Source organism: Vanessa atalanta, chromosome 4, assembly GCF_905147765.1.
Source record: "Vanessa atalanta chromosome 4, ilVanAtal1.2, whole genome shotgun sequence".
Taxonomy (NCBI): Eukaryota; Metazoa; Arthropoda; class Insecta; order Lepidoptera; family Nymphalidae; genus Vanessa; species Vanessa atalanta.
The window spans coordinates 188152-212783 of NC_061874.1; the positions used below are offsets into that span (position 1 = coordinate 188152).

Below are 24632 nucleotides of genomic sequence, written 5' to 3' on the forward strand. Positions count from 1 at the left end.
TATTTGTAATTTATCCAGAATAATCTGTTTATATAAATAAAGTTTCTTTTATAAAATACATTTTTTTAAAGGTTTTTCAATGCGAAAGTACTCATGTAGTGGAATAAAATAATTTTAAACTCTTAATAAAAAATTTAATAATTTATGAAAATATATAAAATTAACAAATTTACACTACAGTATTAACGATAAACATGTCGAGATTCTTCCAGCAGACTCTCAGCCGGTCTTTTGGTGCAGTATTGTTATAATGTCCATAATCGTAACGGTACAGCCAGATATGAGACTGCCCAAGCCGAACAGCACAATAAGTATGTTTTTCCAAAGCACCCATTTAAACTTTCCCAGGTTTTCCCACCTGAACACCGTCTCTACGATCCCTGGGATTATCAGGCCGAGGATGGAATAGAAGCAGGCACCGACGATATTTATAATTTGTTCTAAAAGAGGCAAAGCCACGCCAATTCCGACTAAAAAAAATATATTTACCATGTTATTATTTGCTACAACCAACTCTTCAAATATTCTATAATAATAAATAAGCTCATATATCAGAAAGATCATTGTAACTCACCGCAGAAACAAACGCCCGCAGTTCTCGCCGAGAATTCGGTTACAGTGCGGTACTGGTCCTTAATATAACCATCTGTATATTTCTTAACTATATCAAATACCACGTAAAACTGCAGAGGGTAAGTAAAGAAAATTGATAAGGCTATAAACACTTTAGCACATATCGCAGGCCTGAAAACAAAATACAGAATTACATTTCATTTGTAATAACAACTGTTTATTTCGTAATATTATTATAAATTGTAATTTTCAATACAATCTATTGACTTCTTCGGTTGTCAAGTGCTACCTTAAGATAGTAGACTAGTAGTGTTATTTTATTATTGGCCGAGTATGATAATATTCTTAAGGAATCTCTATTAGCCTCAAGTGATTTGTATCAATCCAAACACTTAGAATACGACAGCAATAGATTTTTACAATGTAAACAAGCGATCACTTCCTCGATTAAACCGGTATTGTTTATAATTACACACAAGTGCTATTGTTAATGAGTTTTTAGGCTTTTAAAAACGAGATTAAAACCATTTAACCTATGTACTGAGGTTATTATATATAATATACTATAATTTCGTCGTTAATTTCAATTCAATCACTCGAGTCGGATCGATTGATAACATGCACGTGACAAGGGAGTTGTAAGAAAATCGTATTTGGAGTATCATTTTAAATTATATAGTTTTAAACTCGAGGACCAATGGCAGATAGCTTCTATATTATTCGGTAAAATAATAATTTTTATGCTTGAATGCCAATTCCATCAGGTTTCTCTCTCAGGAATGCTTACATTTTTAACATTAGCGGTTAAGATATCTTCTTTGTAAGAATAAGAATCGATTAAATTTATGTATAAGGTATCCAAATTTTCATATAGTATCTATTGTACGTGTCACGTGTAAGACACAAGAAGTGTAGTAATTTGAAGTGGATGTATTGGTACCAGAAGTGCCAAGGATAGAAGTGTTAATTATATTTTTATGTGCCTCACATTTTCAACCTCAAATTAAGTCGAAGACTCAGTTGAGAGTCTTCACATGGGACGTGTAAGTATGTAATGGTATTTATTTCTAAAATTACGAACTCACACATCATCAATAGGAAGGTTCAGAGTGATCGATCCCCGCAACACTGATCCATATCGTAGGTATCCGAACACACCGAGAGTGCTGTAAAAGAAGACGATAGCTGACATCGCCACGACGAGCACGCTCGGGCAACCGAGGAAGTGCTGGGGTTTCTTCATAGCGTTCTCGACAGGCATCACTACCCCGATGCCCTCCATTGCGAAGATGACTGTTCTGTTTGAGAAATACAAGGGCTAAGTATTAAGGCGTAATGTTGGTACAATAATACCTATCTATATTTACAAGTATGGATGTTAGTGCATCAGTTAGAGATTATAAGACTTCTACACTTTGACCATCAGCTCTAATCACTTTGAAAGTTCAGCTAACATACATAATAATTATGTAATTGTTCATGGAGGATTTTATAATATTTACATTGATGTAACTCGCTACTAGAGGGCGTTGCACCATATCAATTTCTATAACGTTCAACCGATAAACTGATAGCCATGACAATTAATCGTATATGGTTTTGCTTCTATAATAAAATATAACTTTAACTATATAATATTGTTTTTTTTTTCTTTGTTGTCTAAAGAGTGGCCGATCTTCTTATATCCGATATTAAGTTATGTAGAAGTGCCTTATATTAATATTATTTTCCTTTATTTTGTTTAGTGAAACAAATTTACTTAGATTTTTTTTATTAGACTATTTATGCGTATACTAAAAGTTTTATTTATAACTGTATTCATTGACTTTAAATAACTCTGACATCTGATTATGCAACGAGGTTTATTGTAAATATATTAAAAATAATAGTAATTTTTAAATAATTTTTTTTAATGTAAATTGTAAATAGAAGGTTGTGTGGTGCAATACCTTGGCTTTTTCCAAGAGCAAAACATTATGGCGGTAATTAAGCCTTTACGAAGAATAATAAATAAATATTTAATAATAATAAATGTGTGCAAAAGTACACTTACAGATGTTTTTATCCTTTTTTTTAATATAATAGGTTACCGTGGTTAAATTATTTTTATTATAATATATATAATTTTACCGTGGTATAGTTTTAACAGCTGGACTTAGCTTTATCTTTAGAACCAGGACCGACTACGCTGGCAATCGTAATATGATTAGATGTATTCAAAATCAGATTATTTAAAAAAAAAATATGCATCGTATTTAAATTAAATATAACCTATGTCCCTCTCAAACTATAAACTAAAATAATATACAAGACGAAAATTCCGTATCGATCGGATTTATTAACATAGTATTAGCATTAGTTTTCCTCGAAAATTATAAAAAAATTACCTCTGTATAATATTAGTATTAAATATATAAATTGAAGTTACAAGTTTTGAAATTAGCATTATTTAAATATTTATAAGTAAGATTATTTTAACTATAAATACAGTTCGCTTAACAGTAAGAGACAGTAATGTGTAAAAAAACGAACGTAGTTACTAATGATGTCGAGTATTCTAAGAATGTCTATGACATCCGATTCGAAAATGGCAAAGTCAACGGTCGGTATAACGCTAAAACTTAACATGCGATTATTTATTTGTACGAAACGAGTGTTCGTTTTAGGTATATATATTTTTTTAGTTATGTATATTATATTTGTTATTCTTGCAAAACATTAATTTATATTATTTATAATATGCGCTTTAAATAAAGTCTCAAAATTAAATCCAAAACTCTCGTTAAAAGTATCAGAACGATAAATTTGATTGACAGTATAATTGCTACTTACGATATAAATGCTGGAATTCTTGACGGGTCGCCGACCACTCTCTTGTCCGATAAGTTTATCTCACTTCCAAATATATAATATAAGCAAATGAAATACGTAAGAATTAGGAATAAGTTGGCTAGTAACGAGAAAATTGCTAACCATTTCAGGTATTTTACTTGACTGAGCAAGCACAAAGGGACTAATGTAATCAAGCAATAATATTCCACGGAGAGGTTGACACCCGGCACATATCTGTCAACGAGCTGGAAAAAATAATAATACGTAAACATTTTGTTTTATAATAATAAGGATTACCATTATATTGAGGACAGTTGTATATACAGATTATTATTTTACTAAATAAATACAGATTATAAATACAAAATTAAAAATATAATGAACAAATATTTTTATTAATTGTTTATTGTGAATAACGTTAATTATTATTATTTTTGTTTGAATTTTGCAAAACTCGGTGTAAACCGGTAAGTAATGATCACGGATCAAAGTCATGTAACGTCATCTTATTTTAATGATAACAATGTTTTGCCCATGTAATATGATTATAAATATTTACAGAAACAAGGCACAGACTATACGTTTTAATTCATACGAAATCCTGTTTTTGAATAGTCCAATAACAAAAATCCGAGCGTTCATAAATAAACAAAAATCGTCTTTGTAAGTAATGTATTTGAAAAACTAAAAGAATTAAGAATTTCAGTATTTGTCGTTAGTCATATTTTAGAAAGTATACATTTATGAACATACCTGTTTAATGGAGTCGGATATCAGAACAGTATAGATGCAGCAAACGCCCACGTAAGTGCAGACCAACGCAAATTCCGCAAAAATACTGCAATGAGAATATGAAATTAAATAACATTTAAGTAAACTCCAAACAAGCACTTGAAAGAGATTCACTCTAATAAAATATTTATTTTTAAATATAGTTCATCGAAGGACTCTCAAGTAACTTAAGTGTCGTAAGATTTTTAGGAATAGCAATGAATCTTTATTAATATAAGATTTTTTTTTATAAAATTATATGCTAAGGTGATTGATCCTTTGACACTTCTGCGTTTAACAAGAATACCACTATATTGATATATTAATGAAACACATGGTATACACATATATATTTCAAAGGTAGATGGTTGATTTGAATATAAATATAAGATATAATAGTAAACTTTAAGAGAAAATTAAAACAATATACTGTATGATATATGTAATGAACTTACCTGGCAGCAGTGGCGTAGGGTCGGACACATTTCGGACCATTCTGAAATGCAGACTTGCACGTTTCTGCGTACCCGAGAAGTGGTTTGCGTTCTATCTTACAGCAACCTCGAGATGTCTTGACCTTTACATATTTAAAATTCAATAAGAACTTATTATTTTAATCATTTTTCTAATAAAACTGTTAATTTTTGTAATATTTTGTTTTCTATTTCACAAGACATAACAATAAAATGCCTCTAAAAGATGTAAGACTTATGAAAAAAAAAAACTTTAAAATGAACTTAGTGTGAAATTGGGATATTTGATCGGTTCTGTTATATAAATATATGATCGTGTACTTACGAGTATATGAACGCAGTGTCCACATATTATGCCGATCAAGAGAGTCCCAACAAGTCCCAATCCCCATCCAGAGTTGGAAAACGCCAATGGACCAGCAAGAAGCCCGGATCCCAAAGAAGCTTTTATTATATTTGCTGTTGCCCTCAGATCTCTAAAATTTTTTTTTTTTTATTTATTCAATACAACATTTGCTGTAGGTGTAAATTAATTAACAGTTCACAATAATACTCACGAACTTGGTTTTTCAACTATCCTGTGTTCAAACGGGTCGTATTCTTCTTGTTTCTTAATTTCGGTGTTCATTTTGAGGACTATTTCTGAATTTCACACTCCAAAGAAACTAATTAATGTACACATTTCCAAACAATATTTCGCTTTATAATTGTGTTTGTCTTAATATAAACGGATACTTCGAAATTTTACAAGGAAACGGTAAACAGTAAATACTGCTTTATTGTATAAAGATTTACTTGAAAATAAATGACGTTCAGTCCACGCTCTCGAGGCCAATCGTTATAATCGCAATTGTGGGTAAGCCTTAAGTTAATATCGAAGTCTTTATTTGATAAACTGATAAGCGAATCACGGCGTGCGGAGCCTTTCTTCGCCGACTGTACCGCCGGAGATAATACGACAACGGGAAAATACTTTATTTTTAAGAGGTTATTTGTATTAATTATTATCTGTGTCGTATTGTCACGTTAACGTTATGCTCTTCGTACGATATTCAACTTTGTGTGAGTACGTAAATGACACTTGTTATCTTTTGTGTTTTATTAATCGGCTGTTTAATTTAACTCGTGTTTTCGCTTTATTTAATTCATACTTTTAGTTCTATTTGCTTCGTTAACGAAACATTAGATTTATACAAATACAAGGTCATTATTTCGGAGTTCAATTGTTTATATAGCTTTGATGAAATACATCGTAATTGATAGTAGCTACAAACGAAGAAGACAACCGACCAGAGGAAATCTCAAGGTCATTTTTCACGTGGTTCAGAAAATCCACTCGTATACGGTAGGGCACGACCCAAGAAACGATGGATGGATTGTGTGAACGACGAAGTATGGACGAAGAAGACACGCTGCGCCGACCCTAAGTAAAATTGGGATAAGGCCAGGAGGATGATGATATGAATACTTTAAAATTAACAGATTTCATAATATCAACCGAGTCCAACAAAAAATATAAATATTCGAGAAATTTTTCATTCCATTTTTGAATCAATACAAAAAAAAAAATTAAATATAATTATAAAATGTCATGAACAATTTAATAGGTACGCAGTGAGACAGTCCAGGTTGTAATCGCCAAATGTGGCTGGAAAAAAATCCAGCATTAAGCTAAAAAAAAATTATTAAAATTTACACAACTAACAACACACCGTTTTAACGTCAATATCCTCTAAGTTAAAATGGTTAAAAATTTAAATTAAATTATAAATAATTAATTAATCATGGTCAAAATGGAATAATCTCACTCATTTTGTCGCTGATACAATATAAATTAGTTTTAATATGAATCGTAAAATGTATTGAAAATACTTTTTTACGTAATTATTTTAACACAAGTAATAAGGGCAGGCCCAGACCTTGCTGATGTGATGTAAAAATATATTTTTAGTAACAATTTTTAATCGTACCCTCAGGCGTCAATTGTAAAATATATAATATCTCGGTAAAAATACTTTTGGAGTGTAATTATTGGGGTCACTCATTTAATTGCAGAGAACGCGTCCAAGGCATTGTTATCGTGTGTAAATATTTGATACTTACTTTTCAATTAGGTACCATTTCATTAATCGTAATGTATTTTTGCTAGATTTGATTAATTCATTTTTGTTTGAGACCGTTTACTCTTAAAAATTCAAAATTGACGGTGCAAGTCCTTAGCCCAGGGTGCAAGAGGTCCAAATTACCCTACCACGTGATGAAGTCGGTTTTGATTTTATTCAAATTTAATATAATTGAGGTTTTTAATTTTTTTGGTTATTATATTGGTGTCTAGATTTTCGTGTTGTTACTGTTTTCTCGATAATGCACGTATTGTCGATGAATAAAAACACATTGCCTTGCCCTTGCAAAAAGGAACCTTATTTTGAGATACTATCAATATAAATAAACTCAAATAAAATTTCGGCGCAGAATCTTTTCATGGTCATCAATCTATATCTTTAATCAGTCATTTTGTGCTCTGTTCATTATTATTTTATTTCTCTTTTTTCTATTAACCTAAATTCAACTCTTACTCATTTCTGATAACATGAAATTATTTTGTGTTACGTACGTTCCTTTCGTATCCTTGCTTACAATAACACACAGCCTTTCAGCTTTCTCATATAAATTGAATGTGTTTTTCTTTTACAGAATCGTCCTAATAACTCTTTTTCATATGTATAAAAGTAAACAGTTTAACTAGTGACAATTAACCTAATGCTTCTGATCGGGATGTGGCAAATGTCTTTGAATTTTTTTAAACAACGAGATTCCTCAATTCTGCGTCGCTGAATCATTATTTAAGAACAGTAATATGTAATGTGACATTAGCGTTGTATTTCATTCTGTAGACACTATACATATTATAATTATCTGTAAACCAACAAAGATCGGTCGACTTATATATTTATATATATAATAAGTGTAGTTCCTCATTTAGGAACGTTCGTGTATTAAAGGATATTGTAAAACTACTAACTTTATAACTCATAACGTACCTTCGGAATGAAACGATCGTTCCTTGTTTTTTTCTACTAAAAATATGAATAATTCCTCTGTAAATAACAATTGTATAAAAAAACCCTAAAGAGTTTACGTTGGGATCGATTTTTTTTATATTCCATATGTGAATGTAATACTGATAAATATTCTGACTTTGAGTTTGACCAAGCTTCGTACGGTGTAATCGTCTCACTTTTATGTGCACGGCCTGTCATTTGGTGGTTCGAATCCTGCGTTATACCCGATATCGCAGCGACGTGAATTTACGATTAAGACGAACTCTTGCAAGCACTTTTTTTTTCAAAATCAAGCTATTCGAAATGTCAATGAAAATTTCTAATGATATATTATTGTCATTTTTTAAAGAATTCTAGCAATGCCCCAAATTAATTATGGAATTACTAATATTCCTATTGGCCCCTCCTTTTAAGCTGATCTCTTGTGTTAGGAGTGGAGATGACAATAGCCCAAGAGGTAAGGTTTGATCCTGTGACTTTTACATCGCCCGTGAACCATTGCGCTATTGACATATGGCTTTAAACATGACTGATGACTGCACTATAGCAGAAGGTATCATAAGCAACATTTAAATATTAGGTATATAGTTTATAAATAACGCACCAGAAAACACATTTAACTCATTTATTTTATACTTTAGGACACACAATTTTACTAAATACATCAACTCATACAACAACAAACTTCGATACAAAACTGACATGCATCGCGCTAAATATAAATAAGATAAGTTCGATTTACAACACTTATACAAAACTTATGTAAAAATACAAAAAATGATACATAAAAGCTATCGATGATTATAGCGTATGTACCACACCTTAAACAATGTCTTTCTTTGATAAAAAATATTACATTTTACGAGATAATATTTATTGTTATGTATATTCAGGAGATTTTCTCTTCCATTGAGAAATACCTAAATTTTATAGCTGGTAATCTTTCAGCCACCATGGGTTTTTGTTTGCAATACCTGACTGCGATGATGAGATGAAATACGGTTGAGAAGGTTGCTTAGAAAATATCAATGAATTCGATACTTTTGGAATTACGTTTTGGGAAGGTAAGGTGCTGAAAGAAGTTTTTGAGCCCCTCTGAGATGTAGAGGGCAAGAAAATTTGTGGTGGAATTTGAGAAATTGTTTCTAGGCGTGGATTGTATAAAGGTGTTTGCGGAGCGAAGTTTGGAAATGTCTTCGGCACTTGAGGTTCACAAACAGTTCCTTCAATTAGCTTGTCTAATGGCGCAACATAGATTCTGAAGTTGATATCACCATAATTTAATTCTGATTCTAAAAATACGGGCATCCTGTCTGAAATTACCCAAACATTTCTTTCCTCATCGATTTTCACATCACTAGGGAACACGAGACCGACGTCGTCCTTATCAGCGACGGCAGTATTTTGTGGATTTAAAGTGAAGGCCGAGTTCCAGCATCCAATAGCATTTTGATCGATTAAGCTATAAAGTTGGACACCAGTACTGTCCATTACCTTAGCAGTGGTATGTGTGTCACGTCCGCGGGAACCGACGACCTTAAAGTCGCGGTATGAACCGGTTACTTTAGATTCGTCTCTTAAAATTCGAGTGGAAACGGCGAACTCTGTGTAACTGGATAGAGGGCTGAAGTAAAGTGTTCTAAAACCATCAGCACCCATTGGAGATGTGGTTATACCAAATATACCTTCAGCGCCCCACTGGAAGTTAAGGCCGGCAATGTTGAAATCTCCGACAAGAGGATCAGGCATGAAGTAGCTGTGGCTGAATCTCCATGACTTGTTTTGTTCCCAAGAATAAGCGATAAGGCCATAGCCGAGCTCGTCAGAGAAATAGGCAAAAGTGTCATCGCAGGTGTGACCCTCGTCTAAAGCTATATTTGCGATGAAAGTTGTTGAAACAATGTCCTCAGGTCTGAAAACGTATCGCCTGATGCGCTGGTCAGTGTTCAAGTCGTATACGTTTAAGGAATAAGGACAGACATTGGTCACGTTAGGATCTGAAATAAAAAATAAAAACATTATAAAGTCAATAAATCCTGAACTACTATCTGCTGAAGTTTATTTTAAATGATAATTACATGTTCGTTTCTCATATACATAAGCTAAGTCTAAATGCATCTACAGCTGCTTAGTATTTATATTAAACAAGAACAGTTGTATTTACCGTATCCGTAAGTGCCAACATCCAAAACCCAGAGTCGGTCGCATTTATCAGCTTTGACTCTGTAAACTGTAGTCAGACCGCTCTCACAGTTGCCTAGTTCGTTGCCTTTGAAACTTGGGTATGGAGTCAGCTTTGGTGATGGTTCATAGGGAGCATCTAAAGGAATGTAGTTCAAAGTAGCAGGAATACCTAAAACAAAAAAAGACAATTGTTAAATGATTATTATATTTTTTAGGATATTAATGATGATGAATTTTCATTTTAAGCTATAGAGAGATAGTATTGAGAATATTTAATTAATAGAAATAACCAAACGTATATAATCATAGTAAGATAATAACGACCACAGGTAAAAGGATATCTTTCATGTTAAGGAGAAAGTTTGGAACATGTTTTCAACATGGATGCATCCGAGGCTGAATACAAGTGTGTAGCATACATCTGCTTCTTCATGATATTTCTCTTCACCCGCGAGCTCAGGATTAATTATGTAAACAAATTAAAACTCAGTAGTATTTGTTCAAATTGTTATCCACAATATTCTATTTATTGAGTTGCATCGACAACAAATTCTGTAACCATTTCCTTTATGGGCCTTTCTAGTTTATATAATTAAAATGTTATGCCGACACGAGCCTTAATATTGTCCAATAGTAGCAAATAATAACGTCAATAGTTTGTATTGCTAATTACGCGAGTGAAGCCATAAATTAAAAACCAGTTTAGAGCGAAATAGGCTTAAATTTAAAAAAAAAATTACTCAGCGATGTTAGTGATTAAGTACTACGTTAATGATCATATAAATTATTTACAAGCAGTTGTTTATTTTCAATTAAAAAAAATATTGTAATACGTAAGTATCAATATGTGATTCAAAAGGTACCGTGTCATATGAAAAAAAAAGTTAAAGTGTTATAAATTAGTCGAGAACATATCAATATGATCACCAGCTGCAGTGGCAGACATAAACAAATGATTGAGTTATGTGACGCTGAGACATTAATTGTCAAAACCAAATTAGTATTGAATCCTTAATTAAAACTTTACTCAATTATATGGGTACCAATACTCGCCCAATCCCTAAACGTAATAATTACATCTTATTCACAATTTTAATGTACATTTAACGGATTTATAGAATTTAATTCATACATTATAAGCAGTAGGTATTATACAACAGGTACACATTGGAACGTTGGTATGTTGTTGACATGCGAGTTATCCAAGACATGTTATGATGACTGAGTGATGACACAACTGTTTCACAAATCATTAATTCGAAGCTCATGCTAATCTTTTTTTTTAATAAATGGCGATATTATTGTACATGACGTATTACATAGATAAAATATATAAATTTAATCGTTTATTTTTATTACACGTTTACCGCCTGGCAATTCGGTATTTTTTTAAGAGCGTTTTTAAATAAAGTTTATTTTGATTTTGATTCTATTCTATTTAATGAAGTCGAAGTTAAATTTGAGGACTTAACCTACGATGTACATATCTCATATGTTGAAATCATTACACCATTTATGTAAAAGCCTATAAAATACTAAATAAAAGCTTTATTTTCTCCGAAAATAATATCTTATAAATAAACTCGTTTTTATTTGTGTCTTAATTTGACATTGAACGTGGTCAGTAATTGTAAATAAACTAGACCAGATTTATTTTTAATGAGCCGTGTCCGAGGCGTCGTTCACATACTTTAGTCACGAAAATATTATCTTCAAATAACATTACAATTGTAACTTTAAAATATATTTTAAATTAGATGTTCTAAACATAAATTCATATTTATCCTTATGAGATAGTAAAGGTTTCCAAAGTATTTCGATTAAGGATAAATCTATAAATTTTTGGAATACATCATTAAAAGTTTTAGCAAATATAATATATATATATAAAATATGTATGAATATTAAGGACGTGTCTGTCTGATGTCGCGTTTGATTGAGCCGAGTACTAACATTGTGATATTTCAGAAAATGGTATCCTAAATAATATCTATTATTGTAAAGGCGAAAGTGACTTTGTTTGTTACGCTTTCAAGTATCAAGATTATCATGAAATTTTGCATCCTCATGTCGGGAGTACAGGGAAGGACACAGGGTACCCAACACCTGACGTGTGCTCAAATGCGGCGAAGACGCGGGCGGGGACTAATTGTATATATATAATAAATAAACACTAGTAGCAAGAATTGCTCAAGTTCCATCAGGTCGTAATGAGTTATTACATAACGGTGTCCGCGTAAGATAATCGCTTTAAGGTTTGCCTCAAATTAATTTATGTATTCATGCATTATCATAACTTTAAAATTTTCCACTCATTAAACCTTTAAAATAGGCCTTGGAGTAAACTTTTCACTTTACATAACAGTTGTTTATAAATCTTTATTACAGTTATATTATAATGTTATTTAATGATAAATTATTGAACTATTAACTTTATGAAAAGTTTAAATATTTCAATAAATAACGACACTGTTTAAAATAATAAGATTATTTTTTCAAATATTATTGTGCTGACTTATTTTAACTATGTACAGATGGACTTATTCCCTTATTCTTATAATTCGATAGGAAGACAATTCTACGTGACCGGAACATCCGGTGTGCGACTCAGAGGCTCGCGAGTATAACATCCTCACCAGACTAACTTCGATACAACTTAACTTGAATTGCGCGACCCGAGATCTGACCCTCGAAGTAGCCAGTAGATCAGCAAAGCAGTAATTTTTAATGAATTAGCAAAGACTTTATTTATTTGTTTGAAAGTGTAGATCATGTATCCGATTTTTGCTGTTTATTATAATTTAGATTTTTATGTAGTCTGTACGATTGTGTGTTTGTGTTCTGATTTAAATTCTTTCAAGGGATTGGTACGACTCTTATACTTAGTCTTTTTATTTGTTTGTGTATGTAATTTGTTATATTACTAAGTAAACAAGAAAAGAAAATTTTCAAGCCAATTAACAGTTACGTCTTCGGTTTAGACTTTCACTATTAGAAGATGATGCTGTAAGCAGTACAGATAAGATAATCATTTTTTATAACATAATATTAAAGTTATGAAACCTATCAATGATTTTAATTTATTGCTCTACTAGCAGTAGATATGTAACATTCGGCTTAAGGCCAATCTTTGATTCGTTGAAGTACTACGCAACTACGAATGCGTACAGGTTTCATGTTAAATTTAAATACAATACTTTGTAAGTAAATGAGCATAGGTAGCTCAGTGGCTAGAATATCTGGATCTTAACCGAAGGCCTCTGGTTCATATACTGACACTTGTGTTGTTTTTGGATAAAATTCAAATATGTCTGCGTATACGTTGCAGTGGTGCCGCGTGGTGGGAAAAGCTGCGAATTAAATTACCCAGCCTTACCCAGTAGTGGGATATTTATGATACTTGAAAAGTAACTATTTTAGAGTGGAAATAACATTTAAATTTAAATGATAATTAAATTCAGATTATTTATTTGCGAAAAAAACTCTTTCATTAAAAATTTTAAACCTTTTTCATTGTGATGAATGACCAGGATCTATTGTAGTTATTTTTTAATATTAGTACACTTTAGATAATTTTTTTATGTGGCTTGCATGGATGAAGTAACTATTGCATTTAAAATTACCAAAGCAATTTTGAATTGACCGTGTAATGAGCTCTATAATATGTTAATGTTTGAAACCACTTTAATATACATACAATTTCTTAATCGCAAATATTACACGATAAGCTATACAAGTTGTACAGATTTCAAGTTGAAACTTGAAATCTTGGTTAAATTAAGAACCGAAGAAAATAACCTAGCGTTTTATATAAAATATAGCCTGGAAGCAATCATGTCATTCCCAAGGTGTCCTTCCAAATCGTATCGTAGGTTTTTGCAAACAAACGAACTTTTTTTTAAAATTATATTTACAACAATGGTTTACACGATTTCTGAATTCAGCATGGTACCGTAAGAATGAACGATCCACCCATCCCAATAGTTGGTAACTTGCTGGCAGAATGTAGGTAATATAAGGACGCAATGCCAATGTCTAAAATCATCTATCGCTAGTCTTAATTTTCATTATTATGTTATACGTTACTTGCATCTTATTTTGGCGCAGTTAATTGCCCAGGTTTACTTATAAGGCCTTATGGCGAGGCTTAAGTAATGTTTGTAACACGGCCGAGCGACTGTCTGTCAGGTAACGTCAGAGCGTGGGACGATCATTGAAATGATTTAAAGAAAGGCATTGACATAGCTTTGCATAGCCGTAGTAGGTATTAGCCTATAGTAAGTAGTAGCGGCGGTTTATAATTTCGGGTTTACTATTGAAGGACGTCTTGTTTCGACTTCGGAATCAAGGTCGCAAAAATAGTAAAAGTTATCAGGATTTTCCGCCAAGCAGGTCTCAGTAGCAGCTCGGAAATAGAAAATTGGTAGTCAGTTCCAACAAAATATAATATTTGTTTTGAGTCTGAGCTGTCTAGTTATTGTAGATTGCGAGAGGGACGACCTAGAAATACGTTCTAGGGCCCATTATTACCATATTGGTTTATAATTATATTGACTAGAAGTGATTCTGTTTGAAATGTGTCTCAAGTAAGTCCTCACCAATCACAATATCACTGAAGTCTGAATTACCCTCTCAATAAATTTATATAATTAAAAAAAAATGATTCATAAAATTTGAAAAGGAATTTTCGAATGATTATATTTACATATTTTAAATTCTTGTTAAATTGGAATCTTACTTGGAATTAAAAATACGAAAACCCGGAATGCGATACAAGTCTTTATAGAGAAGTTACAATTGATTCGTACACCGTTTAAACGAAATCAACATTTTTGATAATATATTTTTGTACTTGCAACACATTACCGGACGAGTTTTCGAAACGTTTTATTTTTGTATTTTGTATTGTATGCGACATTAAAGGCTTGCCTGACCTCACTCAAAAATATTTAATCGAATGTCAAAGTCAAAGGACGAATTGAAAATTATATTTCGAGTTATTAACCCTTAATGTTTATGTTGTTCTAGGTTAAGGATTAACAAGGAAATTGCTTCTACTATGCTAGTCTTCATAATTTACCAATCAATCTCTTTCGTGTCGTCTCCATCGTACGTGACATTGGCGAAATAACCTGTGCCCTGTCGGCACAACTAAAAGCCCTTAAACTAAGAATTGAATTGAATATTTATTTCGAGTTTGCATTGCGATATAATTACCGATATCTATTTCAAAATTAACAATTCGTGATTAGAATAAATTAAAGTATATTTATATTAGTGCAAGTCGATAATCAATGAAGTATTCAGGTTATATCGCCATTGTAATTGTATTTGAGTAACGCAGTTGAAAATGTTGTAAATCAACTTTTTTGCGGGCGTGGTTACATGTTTCACTTGAAGTGTTAGTTTCATAATTACTTCAATTGCTTATATCCATATATCACAATACTATCGACGTCCTGACTTCAAAGGATGTCTTGACAAGAAACCTTTTTCGTTCGTTGGTGTTGCCAATTATAAAAATAATTAAAATGTTTTATCCAACAATTAATATTTATACACTTAAGAACTAAGTCAAGTCACTAAGTCAAGAATCTGATTAAAAGTGTATTTATCAAAGTGATTGTAATATTAACTTTTCACAACCTGGTCACAGTTAAACCAAATTTGTAAAAATAGACAAAACGTGACAAGATTTTTGATGACGTTGTGTTTTGAATTTGTAAGTCTCCGGTTCAATTCCAACTTTCGTTTACCGTTAGTATTACCTAAAACCAACACATAAGTAACCTCACTGTTTAGTAGTTAAAGCGGATTGTAATGTTCTACACGACCGACTCGTAGCAATAAACACAGTAAACATATAAAGTAACGCCGGATTAGAGTCAACCTTCGCTTTTATTGTCCGTACTTACGAAGATAAGTGCGCTTGAAATAAGAAAGAAATGTATTCATGTTTACTGGAATGCTATAACTATCATGATAAGTTTGATATCCTAAGTAATATTGTTCACGGGGGCGAATACATATCGCATATATAAAAATCAATGTCAAAGCCGTGTGCCTAGAAAACATTTGCGTACGGCTGCCAATCATCAATACCGGTCACGTGGAAGACTTGGCCAAATTCATAGTCCGACAGTCCTACACAACCAGACCAGGTGCCGAATGATCCGTTTTACATGCATTTTGATACACGGGAATGAGATACTATACTAGACTCAAATTTTAAAGCTATAGGTGTTAAGAGTTTCCTGACAAAAATCCTTTTAATTGGTTGTGCCAAGGCCGTGAAGCAAGGTTCTTGGGACCAGAAGTTTTATTAACTAGATCAAAAAAGCAATTAACGATAAGAATTATGAGCATAATATAAATTCTTTAATATTTTGTAAGTTCAGTTAGTAATGTTTTTAGGATGTAATAAGGTCTATACGTAAAAAAGCGAAATACCATTTGCTGATTCATCACGAAATCTCAATACAAATTTAGCAGGAACCTTCCTTATAGGGTGTAGGCATCCGCTAAGAACGGACTTTACGAATCTCCACCCTTAAGGAGGTAAACAAGGTTGGAAGTTTGTGTTTTATAAATTTCGCGCGGGTAAAGGCGCAGGTTCAACTAGTTTAAGTATATAAAATCGTTACCTTAATTTGTAGCAAGGTTAAGTTAGCAACGGTGTTCAAAACTGATTTTACACATGCCTACCCTTTAACCTTGCACGCATGACTATGAACTCAAGCTATGTCGGATCGTTGCTATTCCAAGTTACTGAACGCTATTTTTTTAATTAAAGAAGGTTCCATATTTTTTATCACTTCCGATTAATCTTAATTCTCTTTTACTCCGTTTTTTTTTTGTCAAATAAAAGCAGAATCGGAGTTTATATGGAATATCAACTAGGAGTGGACATTAGAATGAGCCTCGAATCTATGACAATCGTAATAAAACGGACCGTCCGTTAAACGTAGCGCTATTGACACTAATATTATGAAAATAAATTATAATATTTTATCATTATACTTTTTTTTCAATAGTTATTGTTAAGCGGCGTGTATGTATAATAAAACGCGGATCTATTGCAACAGTGATTATGAAATCAACAGGGCGTAACCAAACATCACGCAATTTCGTAATTAAGATGCCTATAATAATACAATTAAAACATTTGTCTGATGTTCCATAAGCTTTAGTGTCTGCGGGTAAACCTTTATTATATTATTATTAATAACTATACTATTATTAACTATACTATTCATAATAAAAATAAAAACTTATATTATTATCATGTAACAAAGATCACTTAGATTACAATTTTAATAATTAAGTTGACAACTTGCAGCATACCGAGTTAATTTGTACAATTACCGTGAAAGCTAATATGCGGTTAGTGATACCTACAAATGCTGATAAAACTCCCCGAGATTTATTACGATATTATGACACGGATTCGTTCTCTTGGACTCAGCACATAAACCGACGTTTCTATAATTTTTCGACATTAACATTTGTTTTTAACCTGAGATTCCTCTTTCTTGACGCCATTTAAATTTGTGATATTTAAAATTATTTGTAAGCTTTTACGTTTATCTCATGTAGTCAAATGTTTTACACTCAAAATACAATAATAAATGAAATCAAAGTAAACTCTAATCAAGTGGGTTCTTATGAGTAATTTTGAATCGACACAAAGTTGCTACGAGTTCGGAAGGTAGACTACCGAGAGGATCCTGAAAGGAAATCGGTTCATACTCATTTTCACTATTTAAATTGTATTAAAAACTGTTCAAGTGTACAATATATGTGTTAAATTAATAATGAAAATCAACGAATAATGCAACACCTATTCAATATAATGCCTATTACAACCCTATCTTAAAGTCTATCTAGAAATTTCATTAAGGCACTCGATCAATAGTTAAGTATATAAATTAAACGATAAGGAGTATTTACATTAACTGAATATTAAAATATATTCATACTATGTAAATTAATTTGATAATTTAAATAGTTGTTAAGAAAAGCTATACAGGCGTGCCGTAAATACGTTCTATTGTAAACGAATGTTATTTTTTAAACATAATTTTAACCTCATAAAATACATAACCAAAAACGCAATTTCATAGTTTCGAAATCCAAAAAAATATTATAGCGTTGAATTTAGTTACATAAGCTAATAAATATGACCTTAACAATTCGACGATTTAATTTTTTTATTAACATAACTGTCTATTTAACCCGCGTAACATAATCATTTAAATATTCAAATTATCTGGAACGCGTTGGAGTTATATGTATATAATGTGGTTGTTTTGCAGTCTATGTTGTAACGACTGTACTATTTATGATTAAGCATAAAATCATTTATCTATCACACTCACTGAGGCAATGGTAGTAGTTTCAAATTTGACAAGTAACGACTGGTCCCCGTCGGTCATGTTTCACTTGTTTTTGAAATAGTTTCATAAATACGTTAATATAAATGTTTGCTTATCGTAACAACCACGTTATATTGTTCGATAATTATTATAATGTTATTCAATAATTTTAATATTGATCCGAACAGGCGTTGTTTTAGCTGAATTATTTACACAATGAATGTTCTATTGACCTCGAAAAAGTAAAGCCTATTTCACCATATCAAAGAAATAATTACATTTTTTGGAATTTTACCTGAAGAGAACATTCCGTGACGAAAATTAAAAACTATGTGCGACGACTTTATAAAAGGTAACGATAACTCATACACTTTCTATAAAAAATAGATTACAAATATACACACACAGTATAGTAAAAAAAAAGCAATCTGATACTCGACACTACACTACTTTTCTGATCGTAGGTTACCTATTAGTTTTTCTGCGAAACGTTTATACTAATTTAGTATTTCATGCGCCCTATATATCTCATGTCAAACCAAAATTACCTTTCTGACCTTGAGTTTAATTACTAGATAAAACAGTAGTTAGTTTTTATTTTGATTTTATGATGGCGAAACTTTATCTAGATTTGGTTTGTTTTGATTTTAGATATTTCGAATTATATTTTTTAATTCCTAACATTAATTATACGTTGATCGATGATGAGTTTGTGGCATAATTATTATATGGCAGTATTTTTAAATAAACAACCACATTCGATCGATCAAATTTGTAATTATACCAACACTAAATCTGTTTGAAATAAATTACTATGTTTTTATATTGATATTAATCGACGTCGATCATTAATTATGTAATTTACATAACTCGTAGGTATAGGGAAGCTCATTAAAATAATGGGTTATTTCGACTTTATTATTAAAAATGAATTGACGTAAAAATTTGAATTTTCCTTATTATGTACAATACATATAAAATACAAATTAAGTTGTTTATGTATTTTTTGTTGTTAATTCCCTTTTCTGTACCAAGTAATGAGCTCATCTAAACTTACCGGGTTGCCACCTGGGAACGCTGACGAACAGCTTATTTCTCCACCGCTCAATACCGACGGGGAGAGCGTTCTGCGGGATGAGGCCCCCAGTTTGAAGAGCTTGCTGCTTCGAGTATTGGTCAGGGTAGTTCCAATCCAACACGTTCCACGAGTACATCTCTTGGAGCTTCACCGCCGCTGAAGCGACGGCTATGAGGCCAGAGATTAATAGGATCCTTATCACCATCTTGAATAGTCTGAAATAGAAAAGGATTATTAGTTTTTATATAATAAAACTAAATATAAATGAAATCACTGCGTTAAATATTTTCGAATTGAAAATCAGTATCCCAAATTGTATTGACATAAATAGCACTGAACACTTTGACTAAACGATAACTGCGATTACTATTATGTTAGCAAGGTACTTGATTTTTTCCCGCTTTTTTAGTAAATAAATCAAATCGGTGATATCAAATTCCGGCAATTATTTGGCCGAAGCTATAAATATGATGTGAAATCAAGTGTTTCCGTCTTATGATGTATACTTATGAAGCAAACATTCGGTAAGGCAATGTTTACGGCTGTACGTACAATTCGCGCTGGTGCCGGACAAGCCAGTTGTCTTGGCTGTTGGGTATACACTGAAATATATCAACTCACCCCTACTATTTAAAACGTGCCTCCATCTTCTCCTTCCAACGATTAAACTGTCGAGGGAATGAGCGCAGAGTTGAAAACTTACGCAACAGACGGCGACTATTAGCATTCAAAAACTAGCTGCGACAGCGGATATATTTTGACTATTTCAAAAAAATATTTTTTATTATTCAAGTCTTATTTTAATGAGCAATTTCATCTCAATTAAAATATCGAATTTGACATTTTATAGAATATACACACATTGAAAACATTTAATATAATCGAATTAAGCGATCAATGTTTAAGTTTTCTGTAAATTAAGTTTTAAAATTTGATATGACGTAACAAATAATAAAAAAATAAATTAAAATGATTTTGATTTGAATAGTGAAATAATGAAGTTACTCGAGTGGGTTATATTATTTTGCTTCATTATATAATAATATTGCGTTGAATTATAAAATGTTATCGTTTGTAGGTCTGTGGTAATGTATCACGTGCGGGCGCTACGTACACGAGTTTATCGTACGTTTTGACCCACACACAGTTTTCTTTGTGCTTTTTTTATTAACATTGATGAATGAAATTTTTGAACTAAAATACTTATGACATTTTATTCATATTAGTTATTGTAGTTTTTATTAAATACCATTGTTTAAAAAAAAGTACTCTTAAATATTTGAATTACAAGATATATTAAACACAATGTTACCCTAATGAGTTATGACTGTATGTTGTTTTAAAAATAATCAACTCAGTAGTTAATCTTTTTCATTAATCATATTCAATTAAATCGATACATCCTGCATGAAAATCAATGAATGCTAATTGCTCGCTTAATTTAATTGTCTACTTTATTACTTTATCAAATATATATTTATTGAATTCAAGACGCATCATGTTATTAAAAAATCAAAGAAAAAATAAAGTACTCTTTTACTTAAGACATAAGTCGATAGTCGCGGATTGACACAAATATTATGATGTGCGTGTGATGTAAGTGCTTGTATTTGTTTAGCTATTAATATTGTACCTGTTTTTGACCCTTTTTATTGTTTTCATACGGTTAGCTGGTGTATATTTTGATATAAAACATACATAAGGAATTTGAGTGAACTGGTCGTAGACTGTAATTTAAATATTTAGCGAATTAAATGGCAGGATTAATGATTATAAAAAATAGTAATATAATTTACAAATCGTGACAGTCAGTGTTGAAATAGTCAAATTAAATGTTATAATTGCTTTCTCTATTAGGCGAATGGACTCAGAATTTTTTGCGTGGTATTTAACCTCCAAACGTCAAAGTTGTACAATTCTTCCGACCTTAAGTTAAAAAATTAGAGCGAAAGTATATCGATGAAGCATACGAGCTTAAACTGTATGATCAGCTATATTATACAATTATATAAATTACATGAGATTCATGGACCACGTACCATAGAGATTATAGAAAGTTCATTAAAGTTTCTCGGTGGTAGGGATTTGTGTAAGCCTGCCTGGATAGATACGAGTGGGTGGTATCAGGTATTCTACCACCAAACAGAAGTAGGTACTTAGTATTTTTGGGTTCAAGTTTGAAGCGTGAGTGTGCGGAATGAGTTTGGTTTTGTAAAAAAATATCAAATAGTTTTAATGTTTACGACGCGATGCGATACTGAGACCTTATGATCTGCAACCTTGCAAGCTCGCCACTAGACCCGCGAGGCAGTTACTGTACTAGATTTTACGATACAGATAAAGTAGTAAGTATTCTGGCCATAATTACCTCCAAAGGTAAACATACAACCGCATTTCATTAGTTTATTTTGCCTTTTACGTTCTGGATGTATAATTTTTTTTTTGTAATGTATTGGCAAAGTATTTTGCCGGTGTAATGGTAAATTTTTTTTTCTTAGAAACATTTTTTCAAATATCAATCAATGTCACAGGTATATTGGTAATTGCATCTGATGGTAAGTGGTTACCACCGCCGCAAAAGATAATAGTTCTTTATAAAATATTAATCATCCCTTACATCATCAATGAGCCACGAATGTGTTATGTGTCTATTGTGTTTGTTAGTTAGACTGTTTCACTTACCCTTGAAACCGGAAGTCGGAACACGACAAACTAAGTATTTAATTGCTGTTTGGTTGGAGGCGCGATTGTACAAAGTACTACCAACAAGAAAAGCTTTTGTCTAAATTGTATATCTCATAAATATAACCGAAAACATTCGAAAAGTGATAAATAAAAATATTTTTAATTTATGGTAATTTTTTGTTTTAAGCAGGAATATTATTCTAATGCGATGTATATCGAATCTCATAAAATATTATAATTTTGTGTAAAATTATCATAATTTAAATATGATATAATTTTTTTCAATACAAAATTTACCAGTGATAGCCACCGTTTGTCGCTGTTAAATAAAAATTCATATATTCTTAATATTTTAAATTGGAATAATACCATTTAATGATATCTCCATAAACAATACCGATTTACCCATGAAACCTCGTTTGCCTTGTCTTTATGTATAATAACAATCCATTATTTACCAAAATATCGATTAATCGTGATAAATTCATTAAAACTATTATAACATTTTCGAACACTGATATATATGTTGTTAACTTTGCCTTCAGCGAATCTTAGCAACATACAAAAGATCCTTCTACGATGCTGTACGTAGAAAAAAGTAGATCAGAAGTTATACCATCGTCAAGATTGAGAAGGACAGCTCGAGTCTCAGGCACGAGGAAATCGATGCGAGGATGAGAGTTTAACATTATATTCAACATCATAGAAGTGTATGTCATTATTTGTTTCATTGTTTAGAAATGCAGTACTTGACATACATTTTATTTTTGGTAAGACAGGTAAGAGAGGAAATAATCTACTAAATTGCTTAAATGAATTTATAACTACTTATATTATGTTATTATTTTCGAACTATTTAAAAAATATGAAGGAAAGAAAAATGGAGCTTAGCTGGTCGAAACCTTGTCGTTATTACTATAAAAACACAAGGAAACGCCAAAACGCATTTTTGGTTTTTAAGATTGACATTCCTACGTAACATTGGCGAAATAATATGTGCCTGGTTGACAGAACTAGAAGCCATTAATCTAAGAACTGAATTGATTTAAGATTGACATGCTTTGACTTTGGCTGTATGAACGTAAACTATGAATGTTGTAATATTATTTAATATAATGTATTTATATCACACATATACATCTCCGTGTGGGCTATATTCTTAAACATCATCGTTCTTCTGCCCTTAACCTAATTTTATTTGGGGTCGGCGCAACATGTCTTCTTCTCTTTCTGATGTCATCTCACAAGTAACATTCTTTCCAGCCATATCGTCTTAAACTCAAACCACCCATCGTTACTTTCATCCACGTCCATGCTCAAGACCTTCCTCGCAAGATGGTCCTCATTCCTCCGCATAACATGCCCATACTATGACAGCAGGTTTCCACATTTTATACGCTTTATTCTTAAACATGGGTAAAAAAAATTCTGTTCTCGTAGAATGCTAATATAAATAACATTTTAAATATAAAATATGCTATAAAGGGTCTATCACATAAGAGTGATTGCTTCCACGTGACAAAGGGAGACACATAATCTGGCACACTGTGAAATTAATGTCTTAAACATAAGGATATGTGCCAGAAGGTATTATATGTTAGAGTTTATGTTAAAGTGGTGCCAAGGTTACTTCCACGTGCAATCTGTTAAGTGTTTTATTTGATGAATTATGGTTTTGTTTCTTATCTCGTGATTGGTAATTATTTATGGTCATGCATTCACTTCCTGTTATATATTTTATTCATTTTTAAATTTCGAATGTGTTGTTGTTTTAACATACGGTCTATTAAATAGAATTTATCAATGTTCTTACATTTGATTGAAAGTAACTTGTTTTAAGACAGTATTATGTATGTGATGTATGTTTCAAACACTCACTTAAAAAATATATTAAGCGTTGACATGATTATGTCGCGCTACGAAATAAGTTGGTGAGTTTGCTAGTAATATATTTAGTACTATATGATTGACTAGGAATAAATTTCTTCTCTTTCTTTCTTCTTCTCTCTCTCTCTCTCTCTCTCTCTACTCTTGTTATAGATTTATTCATGTTTGATTGACTTTTTTTTAAATGTAATAAGAGCTATGTGTCTCAAACATATCATAGTATTTCACCAGGAGTACCGCAGGGGTTAATGTTGGGCCAGCACTTGTTTAATATCCATCTAAATAAATATTTGCGAATAATTATAAAACAACATAAAGCAAAAGTAATATCAAATTACATATATATAATATACATATTCATCCATGTGAAATTATGACACAACTTATATTTTGCATAATATAAGTTGTGTCATAATTGTAAGTAAAATAATGTGCATCTTTTTTACCTACGAATGTTTCTGTTAAATGTTACAACATACAAGAAACATGTTAGTATGTGGTTCTAATAAATTAATATATAACTCGACTTGGAGCTTATTTCAAAATATTGTTGATTACATGTGGTAGAATTAAAGCCGAACTATCCAGGTTTTCATCGCTTAACTTATTAAGATGAAGATATATTATAAATACAAATTAAGCCAACACTCATGAACGCTTGTCTAGGTTTGAACTTGTCATAGAACATACGTGGGCCGTCTAGATGCTATCT

At 31.5% G+C, this 24632-nt stretch overlaps 2 protein-coding genes across 3 annotated transcripts; both read right to left on the reverse strand.

The window, feature by feature from the left end:
- Positions 1 to 118: 118 nt before the first annotated feature.
- LOC125077631 (proton-coupled amino acid transporter-like protein pathetic) lies at positions 119 to 5636 on the reverse strand. The gene is made up of 8 exons (XM_047689612.1): positions 5207 to 5636; positions 4975 to 5125; positions 4632 to 4753; positions 4159 to 4243; positions 3406 to 3650; positions 1659 to 1871; positions 575 to 744; positions 119 to 470 (listed from the first exon to the last, which is right to left on the reverse strand). Exons 1-8 carry the CDS (start codon positions 5275 to 5277, stop codon positions 220 to 222), a joined length of 1308 nt encoding a protein of 435 aa, XP_047545568.1. The 5' UTR covers positions 5278 to 5636; the 3' UTR covers positions 119 to 219.
- A 2775-nt stretch (positions 5637 to 8411) lies between these two features.
- Positions 8412 to 20063, reverse strand: LOC125077638 (protein yellow). Of its 2 annotated transcripts, none has more exons than XM_047689622.1 (4): positions 19970 to 20063; positions 19328 to 19563; positions 9876 to 10064; positions 8412 to 9708 (listed from the first exon to the last, which is right to left on the reverse strand). In XM_047689622.1, the coding sequence occupies exons 2-4, from the start codon at positions 19551 to 19553 to the stop codon at positions 8639 to 8641; spliced, it is 1485 nt and encodes a 494-aa protein (XP_047545578.1). In that variant the 5' UTR covers positions 19554 to 19563; positions 19970 to 20063; the 3' UTR covers positions 8412 to 8638. The 2 variants fall into 2 exon arrangements, with proteins under 2 accessions (XP_047545578.1, XP_047545579.1); XM_047689623.1 differs by lacking the exon at positions 19970 to 20063 and adding an exon at positions 19901 to 19936.
- Between the last annotated feature and the right edge of the window lie 4569 nt (positions 20064 to 24632).

Bases quoted from the DNA above. Each gene is read 5' to 3' on its own strand.
- LOC125077631 (XM_047689612.1), bottom strand. From the start codon at position 5,277: ATGAACACCGAAATTAAGAAACAAGAAGAATACGACCCGTTTGAACAC. The intron at 4,244-4,631 runs GTAAGTTCATTA...TTCTCATTGCAG, and splicing joins CCCTACGCCACTGCTGCCAG to TATTTTTGCGGAATTTGCGT. The intron at 1,872-3,405 runs GTAAGTAGCAAT...TTTCTCAAACAG, and splicing joins AGAATTCCAGCATTTATATC to AACAGTCATCTTCGCAATGG.
- LOC125077638 (XM_047689622.1), bottom strand. From the start codon at position 19,553: ATGGTGATAAGGATCCTATTAATCTCTGGCCTCATAGCCGTCGCTTCA. The intron at 10,065-19,327 runs GTAAGTTTAGAT...TTTTTGTTTTAG, and splicing joins CGTTCCCAGGTGGCAACCCG to GTATTCCTGCTACTTTGAAC. The intron at 9,709-9,875 runs GTAAATACAACT...TTTTTATTTCAG, and splicing joins TGTTGGCACTTACGGATACG to ATCCTAACGTGACCAATGTC.